The sequence below is a fragment of the Ziziphus jujuba genome, chromosome 9, assembly GCF_031755915.1.
Source record: "Ziziphus jujuba cultivar Dongzao chromosome 9, ASM3175591v1".
Classification (NCBI taxonomy): Eukaryota; Viridiplantae; Streptophyta; class Magnoliopsida; order Rosales; family Rhamnaceae; genus Ziziphus; species Ziziphus jujuba.
The window spans coordinates 20,576,772-20,597,747 of record NC_083387.1 but is presented as its reverse complement, the minus strand read 5'-3'; the positions used below and the strand labels follow the sequence as shown (position 1 = coordinate 20,597,747).

Genomic DNA, 20,976 nt, shown 5'->3' with positions numbered 1-20,976 from the left:
AATAGGACCTCCTGAGTTTTCTAATCTTTATCCTCTTCCTGCCTATGCGAAGCCTAAAATGCTAGAATTATACCCCAAAAAAAAAAAAAAAGAAGGAAGCTAAAATGCTAGAATATAATAATTATATCTTTACCAAAAAACAAAAAGTTTGATTTTTTATTTTTATTTTTTGGTTGTTTTTTTTGTTTTTGTTTTTTGGATCTATTTGAGTGTATCCACTTACACAGGCTACACAGATAGGGAAAAACAAAATACACACACACACACACAATACTCAGGATTTTTACTTTTTTTTATTTTTTTTTTACGTCTGAAGGGCATCCATTCGAATAGAATTAACACTTAAATCAACTACTAATTCACTGATGAAAATAAGCGATGTCAAACTTGTTAATGATTCCATCCTTTACCCATATATCATATTTAAGTAAATTGATTTCCACTTGCATTAGGTCCACCTCATAATTTATTTTACAAAAAAAAAAAAAAAAAAAAAAAAAAAAAAAAAAAAAGAAACCCAACAACAACAACAACAACTGCAGCAGCTTATATCACAACCTGTAGATTTGCTCAATTGAGTTGGAAATTATATAGCAATTCCAAAAACTGTAGTACAAGTCTTATTATTAAATTCTCAGGTTGATCTATCTGATGTTACGTGAACCTAATTATATTTGTGTATATATATATATATATATTTGTAGAGGTCCCAACCATGGCAATGTTGATATTGCTGCATTATCAGGTCCAAGTATACAAGTTAGTGTCACAGTTTCCACTAGCAGTAGTAGCAATAGTATTAGCTGGAAATAAGATACACAGTGAATATGTATTATCTGCAATATATGGATGCTGGAAATAAGATACACAGTGAATATGTATTATCTGCAATATATGGATGAACATGCATGTTTCTTACAGTATGGCTGGAATGGAACAATGAACAATCCTGTCTCTGACTCAGCGGCTCTATAACATTGAGATGCTTACAACGAAAATGCAAAAGAGAAGGAACAAAAATAGGTATGCAAGTCAAATACCTATGTCTGAGAGTTATCTGGTATTGGACTCATCGACAGATACATGGCTTCATTTACAAAATTAAGGAATAGTCTTCTATCACAAGAAAATGTCGGTCTGTTTCGATTGTGCTTTGAGATCTTTCAGTTTCTTCAAAATGTTTGTGAAGTAATCCTGTAAATATTTCTCGAGGGTAATTATATCTTTTGAATCCACGCCGAGCTGCGTATATGTCTCATTCATCGGAACAGAGAAAACTGCGTCACTTGTAAGGACCTACACCACCCAAGTTCAGGGCATTAGCCCACTCAATTAATGTAATATGTAGTAATAAACATTCTATTTATAATTAGCTGTTGAAGTTTCAGCAACCAAAATGTAACGTAAATTAGTGTACTGCAGTAGCTACACGTATTAGACCTACTTTTGATGGAGAATAAGAATAGAATAATTACAATTTATTAGAATTTTATGATTATAATGTGATGATGTTTTATTAGGTATTCTGAACTTAGTTTCCTAGTAAATTAGGTTTCATTCTTTTTATGATATTGAAGTTGGTTGGGGGATTCAAATTTTGGACCTTCCTTTTGTAGTGGCTTTGCAACTAATATATTTATTTTTCTAATATTAGAAGTAGGTTGTTTTCATCATAAATAGGTTTCACTAGAACCATATTAGACAGATTATCGAGATTATAAATCAATGGATAAAGTTACCTTCACTCTTGGGTTTCCTTATACTTTTCTCTCAAATTATCCATGTAACTCTCTCCCTATCCATCTAATTCTATGCCCTTCTTCTATTTTCTTCCCTTTCATCAAATTCTCTCTTCCCTTCCATCAGACTCTCTAATTCTTCCCTCTTTCTCTTCTCTTCCCTGCTGTCCTACATCAACTGGCAGTTGACTATTACTTGTATTCCCTTGTACAATTCTTTTGTTCTTGCATGTGAGCAATAACTGGGGATGAGCAGTGAATGCACAATCCAACAAGGAGAAACTAATCATTAAGGTTCAACATATTAGTAAAGGGATCACCTTCCAAAAGTAAATCAAATTGCTTAAACAGTCAAATGTGCCAAAATGAAATTGCACGGACCAATGTGAGTCTTTTCATCTCCCGACCAACTCATATGTAGAGAAAATGACAAATAAAAACAGTTTGGTCCATGTAAACTAACAATCAAAAGGGAAATAAGAATTTACCTCTGAAAATGCCAATCTATCAGCAACATCATTTGTCCACTCAAATAAGCGTGTTAGTTGTCTAGTAAATCTTAAAATGGAGACTGGAACAGTAGTAACATTTGCATCCTGCCCAGCAAGCCTCTCACACAATGTTATCACCTAGAAACAAAAGGGAGCACTGTTAGCGTGGTAGAACCTGGTGCTTGGTTCCAAGGATAATAAAGGGTCGTATTACACTAAATCCAGGTTTCAATCTTAACTTCAATTTAAAGAATTAAAACAATAGAAATCAAAAAGAATAAATATGTGATGCAAGATGGAAACAACCTCTGAAAACTTATCAGAGAAGAGGAAAAACAGATTCTAAGGCCCAAACATTAATTTGGCATGATCTAGGACAGGATGGGCTTATTTGGGATCTTCAAGGATTTTAGTAGATTAATTTAGTTTCCTATTTTTAATTAGAGCATTTTATTATTTAATTAGGTTTCCTATTGTTTTCAGTTTCTTAATGTTATTAGTTTCCTTATTTAACTAGGTTTCCTATTATTTTAGTTTCCTAATATTATTAGATGATTTTAATATAAATAGGATTCTTTGTAATTCTGGGAGCAGTGAATTATTATTACAAGAATTTTATGAGATTATTTTCTCTGGTTTTGTGTGATGCAAAACAAACTTAGGTGTGATGCCTAGGGTTTTGGGAGTGATTCCTAAAATCAATCTAGTGTGATACTAGAACCCTATCTATTTTTCTGTTTTTTTTTCTTTCCCTATCTGTCCTACATCAGTTTGGTATCAAAAACAAACTTAGGTGTGATGCCTAGGGTTTTGGGAGTGATTCCTAAAATCAATCTAGTGTGATACTAGAACCCTATCTATTTTTCTGTTTTTTTTTCTTTCCCTATCTGTCCTACATCAGTTTGGTATCAGAGCCAGATTCCAACCCTATCCGCGTAAACAGTTCCGTCAACAGTAACTCTTCGGCGTGAACAGTAACCCATAGCGTGAACAGTAATCCGACGTGAACAGTGTCGGTGATCAGATTGTTTCTTTGGATTAAGGAATCATGACTACAAGATCTGGAAAGAGTTTTAGAGGTAGAATAACTGACAATCAATTTGAAGAATTATTTATTCGTATGGTTGAACAAGTGGAGTCTCTTAATGTTCGGGTTAGTAATATTGAAGCCCAAATATCTCAACCTAGCAGTTCTTCAACTAACAATGAACAAGATGAGAATCCTGAAGCCAATGAGGATAAAAGTCAAGAGAAGCTGCCAGCAAAGACAATTGCTCCAGTGCCTTTCCCTACAGCCCAACAGACACCTAATTGGGTGAGAGATATATTGCAATCAACACAAGGACGTCACAATACTTTTGATGACATCACAAAGAGGGTAAAGATTGAAGTACCAGATTTTGAAGGTAAAGTAAATCCAACTGAGTTTGCTAATTGGCTTTCTTCCATTGAAGAATATTTTGATTGGTATGATATGGATGATGATCGGAGAGTAAGGTTCGCTAAGATGAAGCTAGTAGGTCTTGCCAAAATTTGGTGGATGGGTGTTGAAGGAGATTTAAGGAGAATGGGATCACCACCCATTGGTACTTGGCAAGAGATGAAAGCCAAGCTTAGGGAAAAATACATGCCTACCAATTACTATGATAAATTATGTGAGCAAGCAATCAACTTGAAGCAAGGTAATTTATCAGTTGCTGAGTATATGCAGAAGTTTGATGAGTTGAAGACTCGAAGCCAACTACTTGAAGATCCAAGGCAAACATTAGCAAGATTTAAATCTGGTTTGAGGTCCGACATTAGGAGGGAGCTACTAAGACAACCTATCTACGGCTTAGAGCAAGCTTTTCAAGTTTCTTTGGATTTGGAGGAGTATCTTGGAAGTTTCAAAAGACTGGATATAAATCGCAGCATCAGAGTTGTAACAAATCAGCCTTCAAAACAACCTATGAAGGCCAAGGTACCTGTTCCTAATGCTTCTGAACTTAGAGGAAAAGGCAACCAATGTTTCAAATGTGGACAGCCTGGTCATATGGCATATAATTGTCCTAAAAGAAACCTACATCTTGATGTAGAACATCATGAAGAACCTGATCAACAAAGAGAGGAAGATGAAGACAATTTCAACTATGGAGTTTATAATCCTGATGACTTGGAAGAAGATGAAGTAGATACTTCATTAAGTGCTGTTGTTAGACGTATCCTTTCAATTCCGAAAGATGAGAAGGAAGATTGGAAACGCACCTCTATTTTTCAAATGTTGGTTCGTTGTGAAAATCAAGCACAAAAACTTATCATTGATGGTGGGAGTAGTATGAATGTTGTGTCGGCATCTATGGTAGGACGATTAAAACTTCCTATTGAACCGCATCCACATCCATATAAAGTAGCATGGATTGACAGTACTTCAATTCCGGTAACCCAACGCTGTCTAGTTTCTTTTTCATGTGGGGTTTACAATGACTCAATTTGGTGTGATGTGATTCCGATGAAAGTAACACATCTTCTTCTGGGTCGTCCTTGGCTGTATGATAGAGATGTGTTTCACTGTGGGAGAGAAAATACCTACTCTTTCATGTTCAAAGGTAGGAAGGTTGTGTTGAAGCCTATGACGGTAGCTGAGATGGATAAATATAAGGTGGAAAAACCAAGTAAGGTTTCTAACAATCCACAAAAGTCTCTACATATTCTCACTAAGAAGAATTTTGAGCGAGAAAGTAAAAAAAATGGAGTTATATATGCTGTTCTAGCAAAGGAAATAAAGAAGGAAACAGTAACCAGCAAGCAAGCGTTTCCAGTAGAGATTCAGAAGTTGTTGTCTGATTTTTCAGATTTGGTTCCGGAAGAAATTCCAAGTGAATTACCTCCTTTACGTAACATTCAGCATGCCATAGACTTTGTACCAGGAGCTCAATTACCTAATCTTCCAGCATATCGTATGAATCCTAGCGAGCATGCGGAGCTTAAGAGGCAAGTGGAGGAGTTGCTGTCCAAGGGATTCATCCGTGAGAGTTTAAGTCCTTGTGCTGTTCCTGCTTTGCTTACACCTAAGAAAGATGGGAGTTGGCGAATGTGTGTTGATAGTCGTGCGATTAACAAGATTACAATCCAATATCGCTTCCCTATCCCTCGATTTGATGACATGTTGGACATGATGGCTGGTTCGTGTATATTTTCAAAATTGGATCTAAAAAGTGGATATCACCAAATTCGTCTAAGGCCCGGAGATGAGTGGAAAACAGCTTTCAAAACAAAGGATGGTCTTTATGAATGGCTGGTAATGCCATTTGGTCTTTCAAATGCTCCAAGTACATTTATGAGGTTTATGAATCAAATTCTACAGCCATTTTTTGGTAAATTTTTGGTGGTATATTTTGATGATATATTGATATATAGCAAGAGCAGGGAAGACCATCTTTCACATTTGCAGCAAGTTATGAGAGTTCTTCGACAAGAGAAGCTCTACATAAATTTGAAGAAATGTTGTTTTATGACATCATCAGTGGTATTCTTAGGTTATGTTGTTTCATCAAGAGGGCTGGAAATGGATCCTTTGAAGATTAAAGCTATCCTAGAGTGGCCAATTCCTAGCTCATTGCAAGAGGTACGAAGCTTTCATGGATTAGCTACATTTTATCGAAGATTTATTCGGAATTTCAGCTCAATTATGGCTCCAATAACTGATTGTATGAAGAAAAATCAATTTCTTTGGACCAAGACAGCAACAAAAGCTTTGGAAGAGGTTAAGAAAAGATTGACTGAAGCACCAATTCTTCGACTCCCAGATTTTTCAAAGGTTTTTGAGGTAGCATGTGATGCATCTAATGTGGCAATTGGTGGCATACTTAGTCAAGAAGGGCATCCAATTGCATTTTTCAGTGAGAAATTCAATGAAGCTAAGCAAAAGTATTCTACTTATGACAAAGAATTTTATGCGGTGGTTCAAGCTTTGCGATATTGGCGTCATTATCTCATATCAAAGGAGTTTATTCTATTTTCAGATCATGAAGCCCTCAAGTACATCAACTCACAAAAGAAGATGAATTATCAGCATGGGAAATGGATTTCTTTCTTGCAAGAATACTCATTCCTTATCAAACACAAATCTGGTGCAGAAAACAAGGTTGCTGATGCATTGAGTAGAGTTGTGTATATCTTAGCTTCTATGGCAATTCAAGTTGTGGGGTTTGAATCTCTTAAAAGGGATTATCCTTCTTGTAAGGATTTCAGCCTTATACATGCAGCTTTAACAAGAGGACAGCTAGGTGAATACCCTAATTTTTCACTACATGATGGTTATCTTTTTAAAGAAACCAAACTTTGTTTGCCTAATACATCATTACGTGAGCAAATGATTTGGGAATTACATGGTGGAGGGGCAGCTGGTCATTTTGGAAGAGATAAAACCATAGCCATGGTTGAAGATCGATTCTATTGGCCAACTTTGAAGAGGGATGTTATCAAAACAATTTCTCGATGTCGGATATGTCAATTATCAAAAGGAAGAAAGAAGAATACAGGTTTGTATATGCCTCTTCCCATACCTCATGAGCCATGGAAAGAGTTAAGCATGGATTTTGTTTTAGGATTACCTAAAACAATAAGGGGGCATGATTGCATAATGGTTGTGGTTGATAGATTTTCAAAAATGGCACACTTTATTGCCTGTTCAAAAACCATGGATGCTGTTCATGTAGCTAAACTATTTTTCAAAGAAATAGTTCGTCTTCATGGACTACCTATGACAACAGTTTCAGATCGGGATGTAAAGTTCATGAGTTATTTTTGGAGAACCTTATGGAAGACAATGAATACTAAATTGAAGTTCTCTTCTGCTTTTCATCCACAATCAGATGGTCAAACAGAAGTTGTAAATCGAAGCTTGGGAGATTTACTTCGCTGTTTAGTTGGAGATCACACATCTAGTTGGGATCAGATACTTCCTATGGCAGAATTTGCATATAATAGTTCCATAAATAGGAGCACAGGTCGCAGCCCATTTGAAATTGTAACTGGGATGCTCCCTAGGAAGCCTATTGACTTGGTTCCTTTACCTTTGGCAGCAAGACCAAGTGCTGAAGCTGAAACTTTTGGAAGACACATTCAAGAAATTCATGATGATATTCGCAGAAAAATTGCTCTAAGTAATGAAAGCTACAAGGCACATGCTGATTTGAAGAGAAAATTTGCTGAATTTAATGAAGGGGATATGGTAATGGTTCGGATAAGACCTGAGCGTTTTCCTAGGGGCACTTATAAGAAGCTACATTCAAGGAATGTTGGTCCATATAAGATTTTAAAGAAAATCAGCTCAAATGCCTATGTCCTTGATCTACCAAAGGATATGGGTATAAGTAATGTCTTCAATATTGAGGATCTAAGTTCTTATGAGGGACATGAAAATGATACAGCAAGAGGTAGCAAGGCAGCAAGTCTACCATCTACGTTTCGATTAAAAGAGGAAATTGAAGATGTTGTTGATCATCAAATAGTATCAACTAGAGGTGGAGGATATCAACGGTATCTTATCAAGTGGAAGGACCGACCACTTTCAGATTGCACATGGATCACTGACCAAGAATTTCAGAAACTCAATCAAGACCTCTATGATCAATTTCATGCCATCAACTCGCCGGGGTCGAATTTTTCTAAGCCAAGGGGAATTGATGCAAGATGGAAACAACCTCTGAAAACTTATCAGAGAAGAGGAAAAACAGATTCTAAGGCCCAAACATTAATTTGGCATGATCTAGGACAGGATGGGCTTATTTGGGATCTTCAAGGATTTTAGTAGATTAATTTAGTTTCCTATTTTTAATTAGAGCATTTTATTATTTAATTAGGTTTCCTATTGTTTTCAGTTTCTTAATGTTATTAGTTTCCTTATTTAACTAGGTTTCCTATTATTTTAGTTTCCTAATATTATTAGATGATTTTAATATAAATAGGATTCTTTGTAATTCTGGGAGCAGTGAATTATTATTACAAGAATTTTATGAGATTATTTTCTCTGGTTTTGTGTGATGCAAAACAAACTTAGGTGTGATGCCTAGGGTTTTGGGAGTGATTCCTAAAATCAATCTAGTGTGATACTAGAACCCTATCTATTTTTCTGTTTTTTTTTCTTTCCCTATCTGTCCTACATCAGTTTGGTATCAAAAACAAACTTAGGTGTGATGCCTAGGGTTTTGGGAGTGATTCCTAAAATCAATCTAGTGTGATACTAGAACCCTATCTATTTTTCTGTTTTTTTTTCTTTCCCTATCTGTCCTACATCAATATGATTATGCATGTTTGTAACACAAATCACAAGTCTATGACACCAATCACTCTCTCCCTAACAAAGTTACTGTGGAAGAGAATAAATTACTAAAAAGTTTATTTTTGATTCCAAGAAATGTCCAATTTAAAATCTATAAATCTTGTAGCAACAATCAAACATAAGAATGGACGGTCAGCAAAAATACTAAAAGTGGCAATTAAATGTAAGAATTTGCTCATTTACAGATTATCAAGCAACATTATACGCATCACAAGTTTTGAACAAATATCTTGCAAGTTTTTGTGTTAGGTGGCACTAGTCAACTTTGCTGTATAGCTCATCATATGCATGCTCTATGAACTGAACACTTATGCAGATTGCAAAAATCTAATAAATTATGAAACTTCAAGGCTTTGACAAAAAAAAAGGTAGCTTCTATATAAAACTGCATAGTACAAAAAAAGTCGGTGAGGAGAGGCTAAATGTTTAATCACCTCTTGGGTCGTCCAGGCACGCGGACCAGCAAATGTGAGAAGCTTCCCATTAATCTTCTCATTACGTAAAGCTATAAATGTCAGCCGAGCTATATCCTGTTATAAAATGAAAAAATGTTACATTCATAAAAATGAACAAATACTTATATATCATAAAAATTATACATGTTGATGTTTACAAATGGAATTGATGAAGCAATTTATGCCTAAGCTACCTGGGTGTCCATATAAGCAATTCGAGTGGGAGCATCTGTTCCCCAAACTGATTTTTCTTCTAGTATAGGTACTGCATACTGCCCAATAAGTCCCTGAAAAATTGATAAGAAGCATTTGCTCTTATTGCTAATATCAAAAGAGATATCCATAGGCAAGCATGACAAACTGTGAATAAGCATAGATACATGCAATTTAAATGTTGCCAGCACCAATTTGATCATGAAATGAGAACCCGACTAAATGTACATTTTAGAGCATAGAAACAAAATTTACACACATATACATATTAGGCCTCTGTTGGAGTACTTTTCTTCCTTTTTCGAGAAGTCGTCTTCTTTCTCAATATATGTCCTTTAGTAGTGAACTTATTTCCAATTCTATAGTTCTTCCCCCTCCATATGGAGTGGACTGGGAAGGTAAATAGTCTAATCTGAAACATCAAGCTTGATAGGCAAACTGAAAATAAATTATTCTCATCACAAGATCATAAAAATGGAGTTGGTGCTTTCAGTTTGAGCAACTCACTTGCATAAAACCACATAACCTTATTGTGATATGAGTTAGGCCTGAGTCCTGGAGAAACTTTTCAGTGCAATACTTTATCTCCATCAGTGGAACTTCAGGATGTTTATCACAATTGTGTATGGAAAAGAAAACATATTTCTGGATTCCCATTGCTTTCGCACATTGTATGAGAGCTACTTTTCCTTCCCAATCTACCTAAACAGAAATAACAGATCAGATTAAGGATGGGAATCTACAATAAAACACTATTTGCACATTCTATGACATTCATATACAAACTTTTTGGTTTTTATTACTCGTTTTAAGTTCTTTAGAGCTAAGAAAGTAAACAGCACATACTATTTCTCTTTCATTTTGGATTACTATCTTATATTTATGCACATATATATGTAAATGTTTGACAAACAACACCTCATATCTCACTTTAAACTGGCTATTAGCTACCAAAAAATCCTCTCATAACTCACTTTAAACTGGCTATTAGCTACCAAAAGATCCAGTACACAGTTCATTTATGCTTTGGAGATTTCTAGGCCAATCAAAATCTTTCCATAAACAAATATCAAAATCATATCATCAATAAATCCTACCGTTTTTATAGGCTCCTCTGGACGCCCTGTGGCACAATCAATAACTGTGTGAATGCCAACTAATGTTGCAGGTATGGTCTCTGGTTTGCTAAGATCTGCCTGCTCCAAAATACATTAAATTCATTAATTAAATTCAAGCAAGCCAAAAACAGTAACACAATTCTGTTTACCAGTAATCCAGACGCTGCAACCAACTTACAAACTTAATAAGTATGCAAATTTTGGAACAAATAATCTTTCGGAAAAAAATAAATAAATAAATACAAACATTGGATCAAATAACATAATCAGTCCTTTAATAGCTTAGTGCTAATTAAGCTTAGAGGGTAAAAGAATTATTCATAGTCATTTCAAACTATTTATGAAATTCGACTCATTTTAACTAAAGTTTATTCTTTTGTCATTACAAATGACTAATCATAATATACATTTAACTTTCGTGTATGCTTGATCCCTTATACTAGAAAGAAAAACAAAAAACACAAATATTATGAAGCGAGCTATAATAATCTCAGATAACAAGTTATTAGACGAGCATACACTAATTAAGAACGACAAAATTTATCATACCCCATATTATAATTTACTTCAAAACCTGAATTATTTGACACTATACCAACTACCAAGAATAAACAACTATATTAGAATTAGAACTGTAAATTAGCATCAATATCAACAAAAACATAAGAAATAAATAAAAGAAAAGAGATTTGGAACCCACATTAACCACAATGGCACCCCAATCCCGGAGGAAATCAGCAGGAGCTGGTCTAGGCCTAACGAGGCATCTCACATCGTAGCCTTCGTCTAATGCCCTCCTCACAATCTGCCTCCCAAGAGTTCCTGTAGCTCCAACCACAAGTATACTGGTCGGCCTAACTGGTGTTCCCGGAGCAAGATTCACGGCCCCACCAGCCTGTGCTGTACATGTTATTGAAGATCTCTCACAAGACCTCTCTGCCAAAAACAAAAAAAAGAAAAAAAGAAAAAACAATGAACAAAATTAGTATATAAAACCCATGTCCCCAAACAATTAAAAAACGCTAGTTGAATCATACCCATTGAACCCAGAACATCAATTTTACCGAAAACAGTTGGAATTTAAAAAAAAAAAAATGGAGGGTAAAAGCAGTGAAAATGACTAACCGGAGACTGAGATTAAAGAGCAAGGAGAAGGAGGAGGAGAGGAAAGTGTAGAGAGGGGAGAGTTGGGTGCCAAAGTACGCTGCCATGAAAAGGCTACATGGGAAGTGGATGTTTTGGGGTGAAGATGGTTATGGTTATAGTACAGTTTTCCGGGTATGGCGAACTGTGTAGGAAGCCTCCACGCCATGGCCATTTGAAGCAGCTTTTTTGTTTCTCTCTCTTTCTCTCCGTGTCTGACAGAAAGAGAAAGAGGATGAAGATGAACAATGGACCTCAATCTTGCCACGTCGTTCTCAAAAGTGGATTACCATTTATGCCACGTGTCATCATGCTTTCGTTTCATTCTCTTCTTCGTTCTGATCGATAATTGCATATATACTCGATTTGTGTTTGGACCCGCGAAAATAACTTTAATTTTTTACCCATTTTTTCACAACTTATTCTTTTAGATTTTAAAATTACAGAATAGGTACGTAATAATTTTATTTTTTTAATAATATAAAAAATTAATTTTAATAGTTAAGTATTTTTATTTATATTTATAAAAATATAAATTTAAATTATAAAAAAAATTTTAAATAGATTATAATTTATTTAAATAAATTGTTAAAAAAATATAAAAATATTTTTTTTGTTTTTTATAATCATGACGTAACAGCAGTTACCACTTGCTGGTGTAGGGATGTCAACGGGGTGGGACGGGGTCGGTTTTTAAAATCCCGTCCCCATCTCTGTGGGGAATTTTACATCCCATTTTCATGATTTTTCTCTTTTTTTTAGGTGCGGGGTGGGATCGGGGATTTTACGGGGCAGGGACGAGGCAGGACGGTTTTTTCCATTTTGTTTTTTAATTGATATTTTTTTAAAAAAATGTATATAAAAAAATTATTTTATGATTAAAATATAAAGAAAATGACTACAATGCAATAAAAATATAATAAAATACATCAAGAAACAAATTTACAATTATAATAAAATACATATTTAGAAAAATAAAAATAAAAAAGAAGAAAATGATTTTACATAAATAAAATTTTATAAAAAAAATAATAAATATATATATATATATATATATATATATATATATATCGGGGCGGGATCGGGGCGGAATTATTATTTCCCGTTCCCGGCCCGTCCCCGACTCGGTTTTTAGGTATTTGCCCCGAGCCTGCCCCGCATTCCCGAATTTTCGGAGAAAAACCACCCCGTTAGGGGTGGTGCACCGCAGTTTCGGGGATGGACGGGGCAAATTGACATCCTTATGTTGGTAGCATGAAAAATCTTAGCATTTTCCATTTATAAATTATTATTATTTTTTTTGTCTTCTTTTCTTTTATATTAAAGATATGATATTCCAAATTTGAAATTATTTAAAGAGAAAATAATGGATTTTATCGTTAAGTTGGTTCATGAGTGACTAATATATAAGTATTTTGTATTTTGATAAATTGCACGATATAATCTAAAATTTAGAATGTTATATATGGAATTTTTAATTTATTTTATATTAGTTTATTTTCAAATTAGTTAATAGAAAGTTTAAAATATAAGAATTAACTAAACTAATTATTTTTAAATTTTTAAATTTTTTTTATTCAATTTGAAATCTAATTTGATGATTGCACTAATATAAAATAAATTATAATTTAAAATCTTAAGGTGGGACATTTTAAATTGAAAATTCAATGTACACACTAGAACATTACATACACTAAGATTCAATTGATGCTAGATTTAAAATAGTACAATTTTATCAACAAACTAGTCAATTTTTGAACATTTTGTTACTTAAATTTGGAAATCAATTGAATTAAATTAATGTAAAATAAATTGTAAATTGAAAACTTAATTTAGATCGTATTAAATTCAAACATTTATTTTGTAAAATACTAAAACAAAATTAACTTTATATTTAAAATAGTACAATTTGATGAAAATATTTCAACCTAATCCATATCCTTTTGCATGTCAAACTTATCCTCGTAACACCTATGATCTTCCATCAAAAAACAAAAGAAAAATATATATAAAATTCGATTTAATCAATGAAGCAATAAAAAAATAAAAATCTATTTAATCATTCTGTTCAATTCTTCAAATTCCAGCTCCAAGGAGGCAAAAAAAAATTGAGAGACAAAAACAATATATATATATATATATATATAAAGGACAACAAAGACGAATATAAAAGGTTCTAGTTCTAAAATTCCAAACAATTCCAACCCTCTTTCCCATTTACCCTGTTGTATAAAAACATTCCTGCCTTACGGCAAGAATCATGAATCGACAAGTAAAACTAAAAAAAAATAATAATAATAAAAGAGAAATTTTTTTTATCCTCACCAAAAGGCTGAGTTTTATACTGTACAATAATCTTCAATATCTGATCTGTGTGAGCTCCCATTTTGACGTATGCAGGTGTCTAGTAAAATTTCACTGCTCGACGCCCAATGTCTTTATATATATACAAAGTGAAAGTGCTTTCATCAGTGTCACTGCTAGTTCAGCAAAAGGAATGCAAGATTCTTAATTAGAAGCGAGCTGGCATATGGAGTTATAATTAGACCCAAAGAATCTGGTTAGAGAGAGCATATTACTTGTCAATAGGTAAAAAATGATTCCCTTATTCAGTCTGAAAAGAACTCGTCCAACTCCGATAGTTCAGATTTAAGTACGAAACCAGAATCTGAATCTGTTGCATTAGGTTGTCCTTTCCCTTGAAGCCTACTTGCATTGTCCATGTAATCCATCTCAGACCAATCTTGCTCGTCATCAGATATATGTCCATCTGTTGAATCACTGGTATCTTTATCTGTGATGTCGTCTTTGTCTATCTTATGGCTGTCATGATTCTGGTTTTCAGGATTTGCAATTTCCTTAGCCTTTGCAGCTGATAGTTCACATATGCAGGATGATGGATTTTCATGAAACTCACCCCTTCCTGGCTTGACCTCATTTGGAGCTCCCATGAATCCAATCTGATTAGTACGAATCCTCGAAGCAAATTCTTCCCATGTCATGTTATTTCTATTCATGAACAATTTGTATAGCTTTTTAGCATTTGGACGGATTGTTGGTTTGTGCCCAAAGTATCTCCTGCAAAATGTTAGTTGTCATATTTACAAATAGTCAGTTTTCATATAAGAGTTACATACTAATATCATATTGAAATAGCAAGAGTAGGAAATATTTTCCAAGCTACCACATACAACTAACACTGACCCTTAGTAGAACATTCAGATTTCAGATGTCCTTTCAAAAATAAAGTAATGTAAAATAAATGGTGGAGGCTCACCAATTTCTACTACCTACATTTTGCTAAAACCCAACATTGCCCCCATTACAAGAAGACTTGCAGTACTTGATTCAGACTGACTATACTGCTTTACTATTTAATTTTTATTTTTTTCCCATACTGTTCAGCTAAATATGAACTAGAAAAGAATTATTGCTAGAGTATTGATACCTTCTTCCAGCTAACATTCTAGCCATATTGCCATTGTTGTTGGTGACAAAAACATCACTTTCATCGGAAACAATAAAGTCCAGTGCAGCCATGCGAGAAGAGAAAGATGAGAATGGTGCCAACTCCTCTTTACTTGCTAATGTATCTTTAGAATGGTAGTTCGGGAAAAGCTCTTTGAGCGGTGCCAATGTCTCTTCACCTCCGTATACTTCACCTGATGCCACATACAAGTGAACATCACTTCCAAAACCCAACGCTCTAAGCATAAGGCCAACTTCCTCTGGAGTGAGAGGGCATCTACCATTTCTTCGTACTTTGTCGGGGTTACTTGCCTGCATACCCCAAAACAGAGATCTCAATCATACTGCAAGCAATACATGATAATAGTTGAATGAAAATTTATAAGATACCAGTGAAGCCTCACATGTAAACTTTTCCATCTTGACCGAATTGCGCCAAGTTCTTGCCTTTCTTTTTCTCCACCACCATAATCACATCCAGAGAATGCAAGCATATCAGGTTCAAATCTATCATAGGACAAACCCATATGTATCAACAAACTTTTGCCATCGCACTCAGAAAATTTTCAAAAACTACAAATTGCAAGAAAAACAATAAATTTATAAATCCCTTAAATGCCATTAAATTATGCAATCTATGTTTTCAGAAAGTTAAAGCATCACCAGAGACACATTTTTTACGCATCACGTATCATATAGCTGTTACTTCTGAAATACAGAATGCACTATTTGAAAAGGTAACTGACATGATGCTGTTGTCACCAAAAAAAAAAAAAATCTTGTGTAAAAATGTACAATTATTACAAGAACGATAAAAAATTAATCATTTTTTACCTTAAATGGAGGGCAATGAAATGCTTGCTTCTCATCCTCATCCTTTCAACTAACTTTTTCCCCATTTCAAGAATGGAATCAGTAAATTTCAAAGCATGATAGTTAACCCTACATCTCAACTTTTGTAAATCTTTATCCAGCTTATTTGAAAGCCTGTAATCAAACTTAGAGAGCTGAACCACCTGAACAGGAAGAAAGGAAAACCTCAATTTAATGCTGGAATGATCTAAGTTCACATATAGTTTAAGAAACTTGGTGTATATATATATATATATATATTTCATAACATAGGTTAATGAAGTAGGATTTTATTATTTTTGTGAATACCACTGCCCATGCTCAACTTTTGTTGAAATGATCACTTACATGCTTTTTGATAAGAACAGGTAAAACACGATTCTGGTAGCATTTTGGAGTGCACTTCCTTGGAACACGCATAGAACGTGGAGTCAAAGGTTTCCCTCCTTTGTCCGGAAGCTGCTTAATGATTTCAACATCTTTGGAGAGGAATGATATGAAACGGTCCACATCAAAGATATCAGCAAAATTACTGTATCCAAAACCAAACAGTCCAAATCACATTTTAAATACACAACATTTACTTGTATCTAGCAATCAGACAAGCGAGTTGTAAGTTAATCATGATATTCAACAACAGACCTAGTATCCTTCCAAAAAGATTTCTGGTCCAACTTGGGAACAACAAGAGTAGCATTTAAAATATAAGCCGCAACCACAGCATCTGTTATCTGCAACGATAATAAGTACATGAAGCATCAGAAACATAATCTTTATAACACCATATCATGTTCGCGTTACAGGTTAACCACTATTTGTGATCGTTCATCAAGGCCAAAACATTACTCTTTCCCACGTATTAATTTCAATTAGAATTACAACTGAGAATGGACACATATATTATAGAAAACTTTTTCTTCTTTTTTTTTTCCTTTTCAGTAGAGGGGAATTTTGGTAAAATTTTAAGTGTGTGCGAGCAGCAATTAATGAAGAAACAAGTGACAGCAACGTATTACATATTACAATTGCAAACCAGAGCTGTGCTGAGATCCATTAATTAGAAACCACATCACATAAGTTAATACACCATGAAAGAACTTCGCTTATTTGTCAACCATATAGCGCCAAAATAGATAAATATCAGCCTTTGAGAACAAATCCCCGTTGTGAAATCAAGAAGGGATTTTCTCCAAATCATTTAAAGATTGTAATAGAAACTTTCACTGTGGATAAAAGAGAAAAATATTCTAACCACTGCAACAGAATATATCTAACAAATGCAGACAGAATGTCATGAAGAGGAGTAGTTAAAATTCACATGACACCACAAAAAAAACAAGTGATTAGATACATACTAAATTTTTTTTTTTTTTTTTCCCCTCCTTACATAAAACATTCTTCACAGAGTTACATCAGTGAACTGAAATCAGAGAACTATAAGAATGATGATTCACGGTTGCAACTTTTTTTCTGTATTACTGATAATAATTATGAGTCAAAAACTAACTAAAATGTTTAGCTGCAAGGCCACAATCTGTTTTCAGAAGAAATAAAAAACAGAAAGGATAAACTTAAATTTATCTTCCTCGCATATAAACTTAAATTTCATATATAACATTTTATATCTCAAACACCCATATTAAACCATAAAGTATAAACAATAATTGCGTTCAAACTAATTTAAGCATTCAATTACAGAAAGTGAAACGAAGTTGGTCAGGTGGAGGAAGCCTACCCCTGTTCTTTGTTGATTTAGGCCACCACTAGTAGCAATCAAAAGGTAACGATTGGGATGCGTTTTCACATTAGCACCTGGTAAAAATACCCAAACGAGCTCATATCAAATTCAAATAACCAAATTCAATAATTTATAACTCGTAGAAAACAAACAAGACATTGTAAGGACAGCTATAATGGAATCAGAATATTGGTGCAACACAAACGGACAAAACAAAACTACGAGTTGAAAATCGAATAACAAATACCAAAATTCGTACAAAAAAGAAGCTAAAATTTGCAGTTTCAATATTCAAAATTTAAATGGGAATTTCCTTTTTTTTTTTTTTTGGGCCATTATTTTTTCCATTATTATCAAACGCTATTGAACATTCATTTTCAAAAAATGGAATGAAGAATCCGATACACTTTACTTGCGAAATTTCGGCTGGCATTACTGCAACCACAGTACAATTCCGATTGCGTCGTTCTCCATAAATCACGGCCAAAACTCCCTCCACCAGCCTTAAAAAAAAACCAAAAAAAAAAAAAGCATTCAAAAATCAAAAACCAGAAAAAATCACAACTACGGTCCAAAACTCGTATAGAAAAACAACGAAGATTTTTCAAACCGGAACACGAAACACCGTATCCGGATCCAAATTCGATCGGAGCTCCGCGGCAACTTCGTCATGCTGAACTCGAATAACAGAAAAACAAAAAAGAAACAAAACATTAAGAAATTAAGAATCAGATACAGAGACAACGAATGAGAAGAACAAAAAGAGAGAGAAGAGCTTTGTACGTACTGAAGAGTGGTGGCGAGGCTGACGAAGAAGCGAGAGGTGATGATTCTGGCTATGGAGTATCGGAGAAGGAACAAGCAGAGAAAAGGAAACGAGGAGGAGGAGAAGAAAACCGAAGAAAGCCGATATCAACGGCCACATGTGGCCATGGAAACTCCGTTGCCGGCGAATGAAAGTTGCGCCGAGGAATATTCCGGCGATGACGTTGCTGTTATCTCTCTTCTTCTTCTTCATCGTATATATGTATAGACAGAGAGAGAGAGAGAAATCGGAAAACGTTTTGGCAAAGCAAAATGTGAGTGTGAGAGACTCAGTATTTTTTCGAATGAGAAATTGAAGAAAAAACTAAGTACGGCGAAGGCAACGAAGAAGAGGTCTCGCGCACTCTCGCTTTGCTATAACAACGACACCATTTTTTTATTTATTTTTCAAACAAATTTAAAGTAATAATAATAATAATAAACCAAATATATATGTAAGCTCTCTAGCTCTACTGGTTCCTCGAACCAATCGCGCGCGCGTAATAATCTTATTGGGGTGGGTTTCTTTTGCGTGTGCTTACGCAGACTGCAAAGAGATTTGTTTTGTTTCCTGTTAAAAAGGGATAAGATTTTCTCTAATAATCAAATTTATTTTTTTTTTCATTTTTTTCATATTTGGATTTTGTTTCTCAACTGGTAATGACCACTTTATTGTTGTCAATTCAAAGCTAAAATTAATACTTTGTTTGTTCGTATTATTAAAAAAAAAACAAAATAGAGAAATTAATAACTACGTTACCAAATAAAATCTATTTTTTTATATAAAAGACTATAAAATGTAATGAATCAAAGATTATGAAAATTTTTATATATTTCTTAATCATGTACATGTATAATTTTATTGATACATTTCACTAATTTGTTTTCTAGAATGTCAAACTTATACTTTTTTATTATTTAAATTCAGTTCAAAATCTTGAAAATAAACCAAAATTGGTTAATATGCAAAATTAGTATCAATAACTATTAGCAATCCAAAAAAATTCTAACCAGTTAGAAATTTTGCTTAGCATATGATATGATTATATAAAAGTAATATAAATATTTGTTAATATCGTTTTGTCCCCCAACTAAGATATGTTCTTCATTGTGCCTCTAAACTAAAAAAATTTTTACATTGTTTTCTCTACTATTAGTTTTGTACCATTTTGATCTAGCTATGCAAATTTTCTCATATGAATTTCGCCGAATTAGCCATACAAGAACAAAATAAAAACATAATAAAATTGATATGCACAATTAATTTCATCAAATTTATTTTTCAAAAATACTTAATTAGATTAAACGATATAAAAACCGTAATCTTTAAGTTTTTCAAAAAATTTAAAATTAACCTTTAAATTATCAGAAAATGTATAATATGGGGACAAAATGAAAAACAACTTATGATTTAAAAATAAAATGACAACATACTTTAAAAATATCTGTTAGTAACTATATATATATATATATATATGTATATATATTAAGAGGCCAACTCCATATACCCAGCTATTTAACAAATATCATGTTGTTGTACAAGTCTCAAACTTAATTATCTATAATTTCTCAATGTACTATGCAATGTTGTATAAATACATTCAAGGACCAAAATTATTTATTAAAAGATTATTGTCAAACACTTTGTTATATATGACACAACCCTACATAACTATCACATTTTTTTTTTTTCTTTCATCTAAAGCGATGGAGACTATTTTGGATAAAAACCGATGCTTTATCATTACTTTTATTATTTTTTGGCCAAGAAAAAAAGGGACTGTATAAACCTCTGTACCGATTTTCAAAAAAAACAAAACCTTTGTACCGAGCCTTAATTCCACGCTATTAGCAGCGCGTGGTGAAGGGTTTTCCACCCATTAACCATAATCCGTTGTCGTTTTGTTCTCGTTAATAACGCTCAAGGATGTGATTTTTTTTTTTTTTTTTCCCGAAGCAACGATGTGATTTAAGTGCGTGCTGTTTTTGTCTCGTATTGTCTTTAGACGTTTTCAAAAATTCAGAGCTTTTGTTTTGCTTCCACAGAATGGAAATGGATCCGCGTCTTCAAACGTGATTATCTCACTAAATGAAGGGTATTTTAGTAAATTAAAAAGTTTCTGTTGCCCTTCCATCGGTTAAGAAAATATAAAAAAGACCAAATTCCGAACCATTGGATCTTCATCCAACGATCAGCAAGAAGGTCAAAATTCCAATTTATTTTATTATTTTTCTTTAATTAATTATTGGATTAGACATATATCATATAAATATCTGATAACCACTTAGCTAACGGTGCCAACTAAACTAAGCAAAGATATACGGATAACTAAACCATTTTTTTTTTTTTTGGGGTAAAATACAAATAATGAATTTTAGTTACGTAACCGGTGAAGGGTGATATAGACTGATCAGATGGGGTTTAGCTGAAAATAATAATAATAATAATTTAATATAATTTTCTCTTCACCTAACATTTGGATAAAATATTGGGCAGTTGAACAGAGAATCATAAAATATGTAAAATGTCAAAAAGGAAGTAAGAGACTAATCAATCTACATCACTGAAATTGAAAGAATGAAAATTTATGGGGAAATTTTCTGTTCATTTTAAATTCCTAAAGAAATATGGC

The 20,976-nt window shown here is 33.5% G+C and overlaps 2 protein-coding genes across 7 annotated transcripts; both read right to left on the bottom strand.

Moving 5' to 3' along the window:
* Positions 1-815: 815 nt before the first annotated feature.
* LOC107427248 (protein HIGH CHLOROPHYLL FLUORESCENCE PHENOTYPE 244, chloroplastic) lies at positions 816-11,796 on the bottom strand. 3 transcript variants are annotated; one of them, XR_007243210.2, is made up of 9 exons: positions 11,464-11,796; positions 11,039-11,274; positions 10,318-10,416; positions 9,728-9,922; positions 9,202-9,294; positions 8,987-9,082; positions 2,228-2,368; positions 1,740-2,021; positions 1,147-1,296 (listed from the first exon to the last, which is right to left on the bottom strand). XR_007243210.2 is itself a non-coding variant. In XM_016037622.4 (8 exons), the coding sequence occupies exons 1-8, from the start codon at positions 11,654-11,656 to the stop codon at positions 1,120-1,122; spliced, it is 1,230 nt and encodes a 409-aa protein (XP_015893108.3). In that variant the 5' UTR covers positions 11,657-11,792; the 3' UTR covers positions 816-1,119. The 3 variants fall into 3 exon arrangements, 2 of the variants coding, with proteins under 2 accessions (XP_015893108.3, XP_015893109.3); XM_016037622.4 differs by lacking the exon at positions 1,740-2,021 and having other exon boundaries at positions 816-1,296; positions 11,464-11,792; XM_016037623.4 differs by lacking the exons at positions 1,740-2,021; positions 9,728-9,922 and having other exon boundaries at positions 816-1,296; positions 11,464-11,793.
* A 1,793-nt stretch (positions 11,797-13,589) lies between these two features.
* On the bottom strand, positions 13,590-18,800 carry LOC107427250 (protein ROOT HAIR SPECIFIC 17). Of its 4 annotated transcripts, none has more exons than XM_016037627.4 (11): positions 18,327-18,800; positions 18,150-18,212; positions 17,952-18,042; positions 17,537-17,613; positions 16,444-16,532; positions 16,150-16,333; positions 15,784-15,965; positions 15,354-15,456; positions 14,930-15,261; positions 14,061-14,559; positions 13,590-13,961 (listed from the first exon to the last, which is right to left on the bottom strand). In XM_016037627.4, exons 1-10 carry the CDS (start codon positions 18,555-18,557, stop codon positions 14,091-14,093), a joined length of 1,821 nt encoding a protein of 606 aa, XP_015893113.2. In that variant the 5' UTR covers positions 18,558-18,800; the 3' UTR covers positions 13,590-13,961; positions 14,061-14,090. The 4 variants fall into 4 exon arrangements, with proteins under 4 accessions (XP_015893113.2, XP_015893114.2, XP_015893112.2 ...); XM_016037628.4 differs by having other exon boundaries at positions 13,590-13,917; XM_016037626.4 differs by having other exon boundaries at positions 13,590-13,958; positions 18,327-18,799.
* Positions 18,801-20,976: the final 2,176 nt, after the last annotated feature.

What these genes read in the sequence shown, in the direction of transcription:
- LOC107427250 (XM_016037627.4), bottom strand. Translation starts at nt 18,557, where the DNA reads ATGAAGAAGAAGAAGAGAGATAACAGCAACGTCATCGCCGGAATATTC. An exon ending in TTCATTGCCCTCCATTTAAG is followed by an intron (nt 15,457 to 15,783) that starts GTAAAAAATGAT and finishes GTCCTATGATAG; the next exon opens with ATTTGAACCTGATATGCTTG. An exon ending in CAAGATGGAAAAGTTTACAT is followed by an intron (nt 15,262 to 15,353) that starts GTGAGGCTTCAC and finishes TGGGGTATGCAG; the next exon opens with GCAAGTAACCCCGACAAAGT.
- LOC107427248 (XM_016037622.4), bottom strand. Translation starts at nt 11,656, where the DNA reads ATGGCCATGGCGTGGAGGCTTCCTACACAGTTCGCCATACCCGGAAAA. An exon ending in CTCTTTAATCTCAGTCTCCG is followed by an intron (nt 11,275 to 11,463) that starts GTTAGTCATTTT and finishes TGTTTTTGGCAG; the next exon opens with AGAGGTCTTGTGAGAGATCT. An exon ending in GGGGTGCCATTGTGGTTAAT is followed by an intron (nt 10,417 to 11,038) that starts GTGGGTTCCAAA and finishes ATTTTGGAGCAG; the next exon opens with GCAGATCTTAGCAAACCAGA.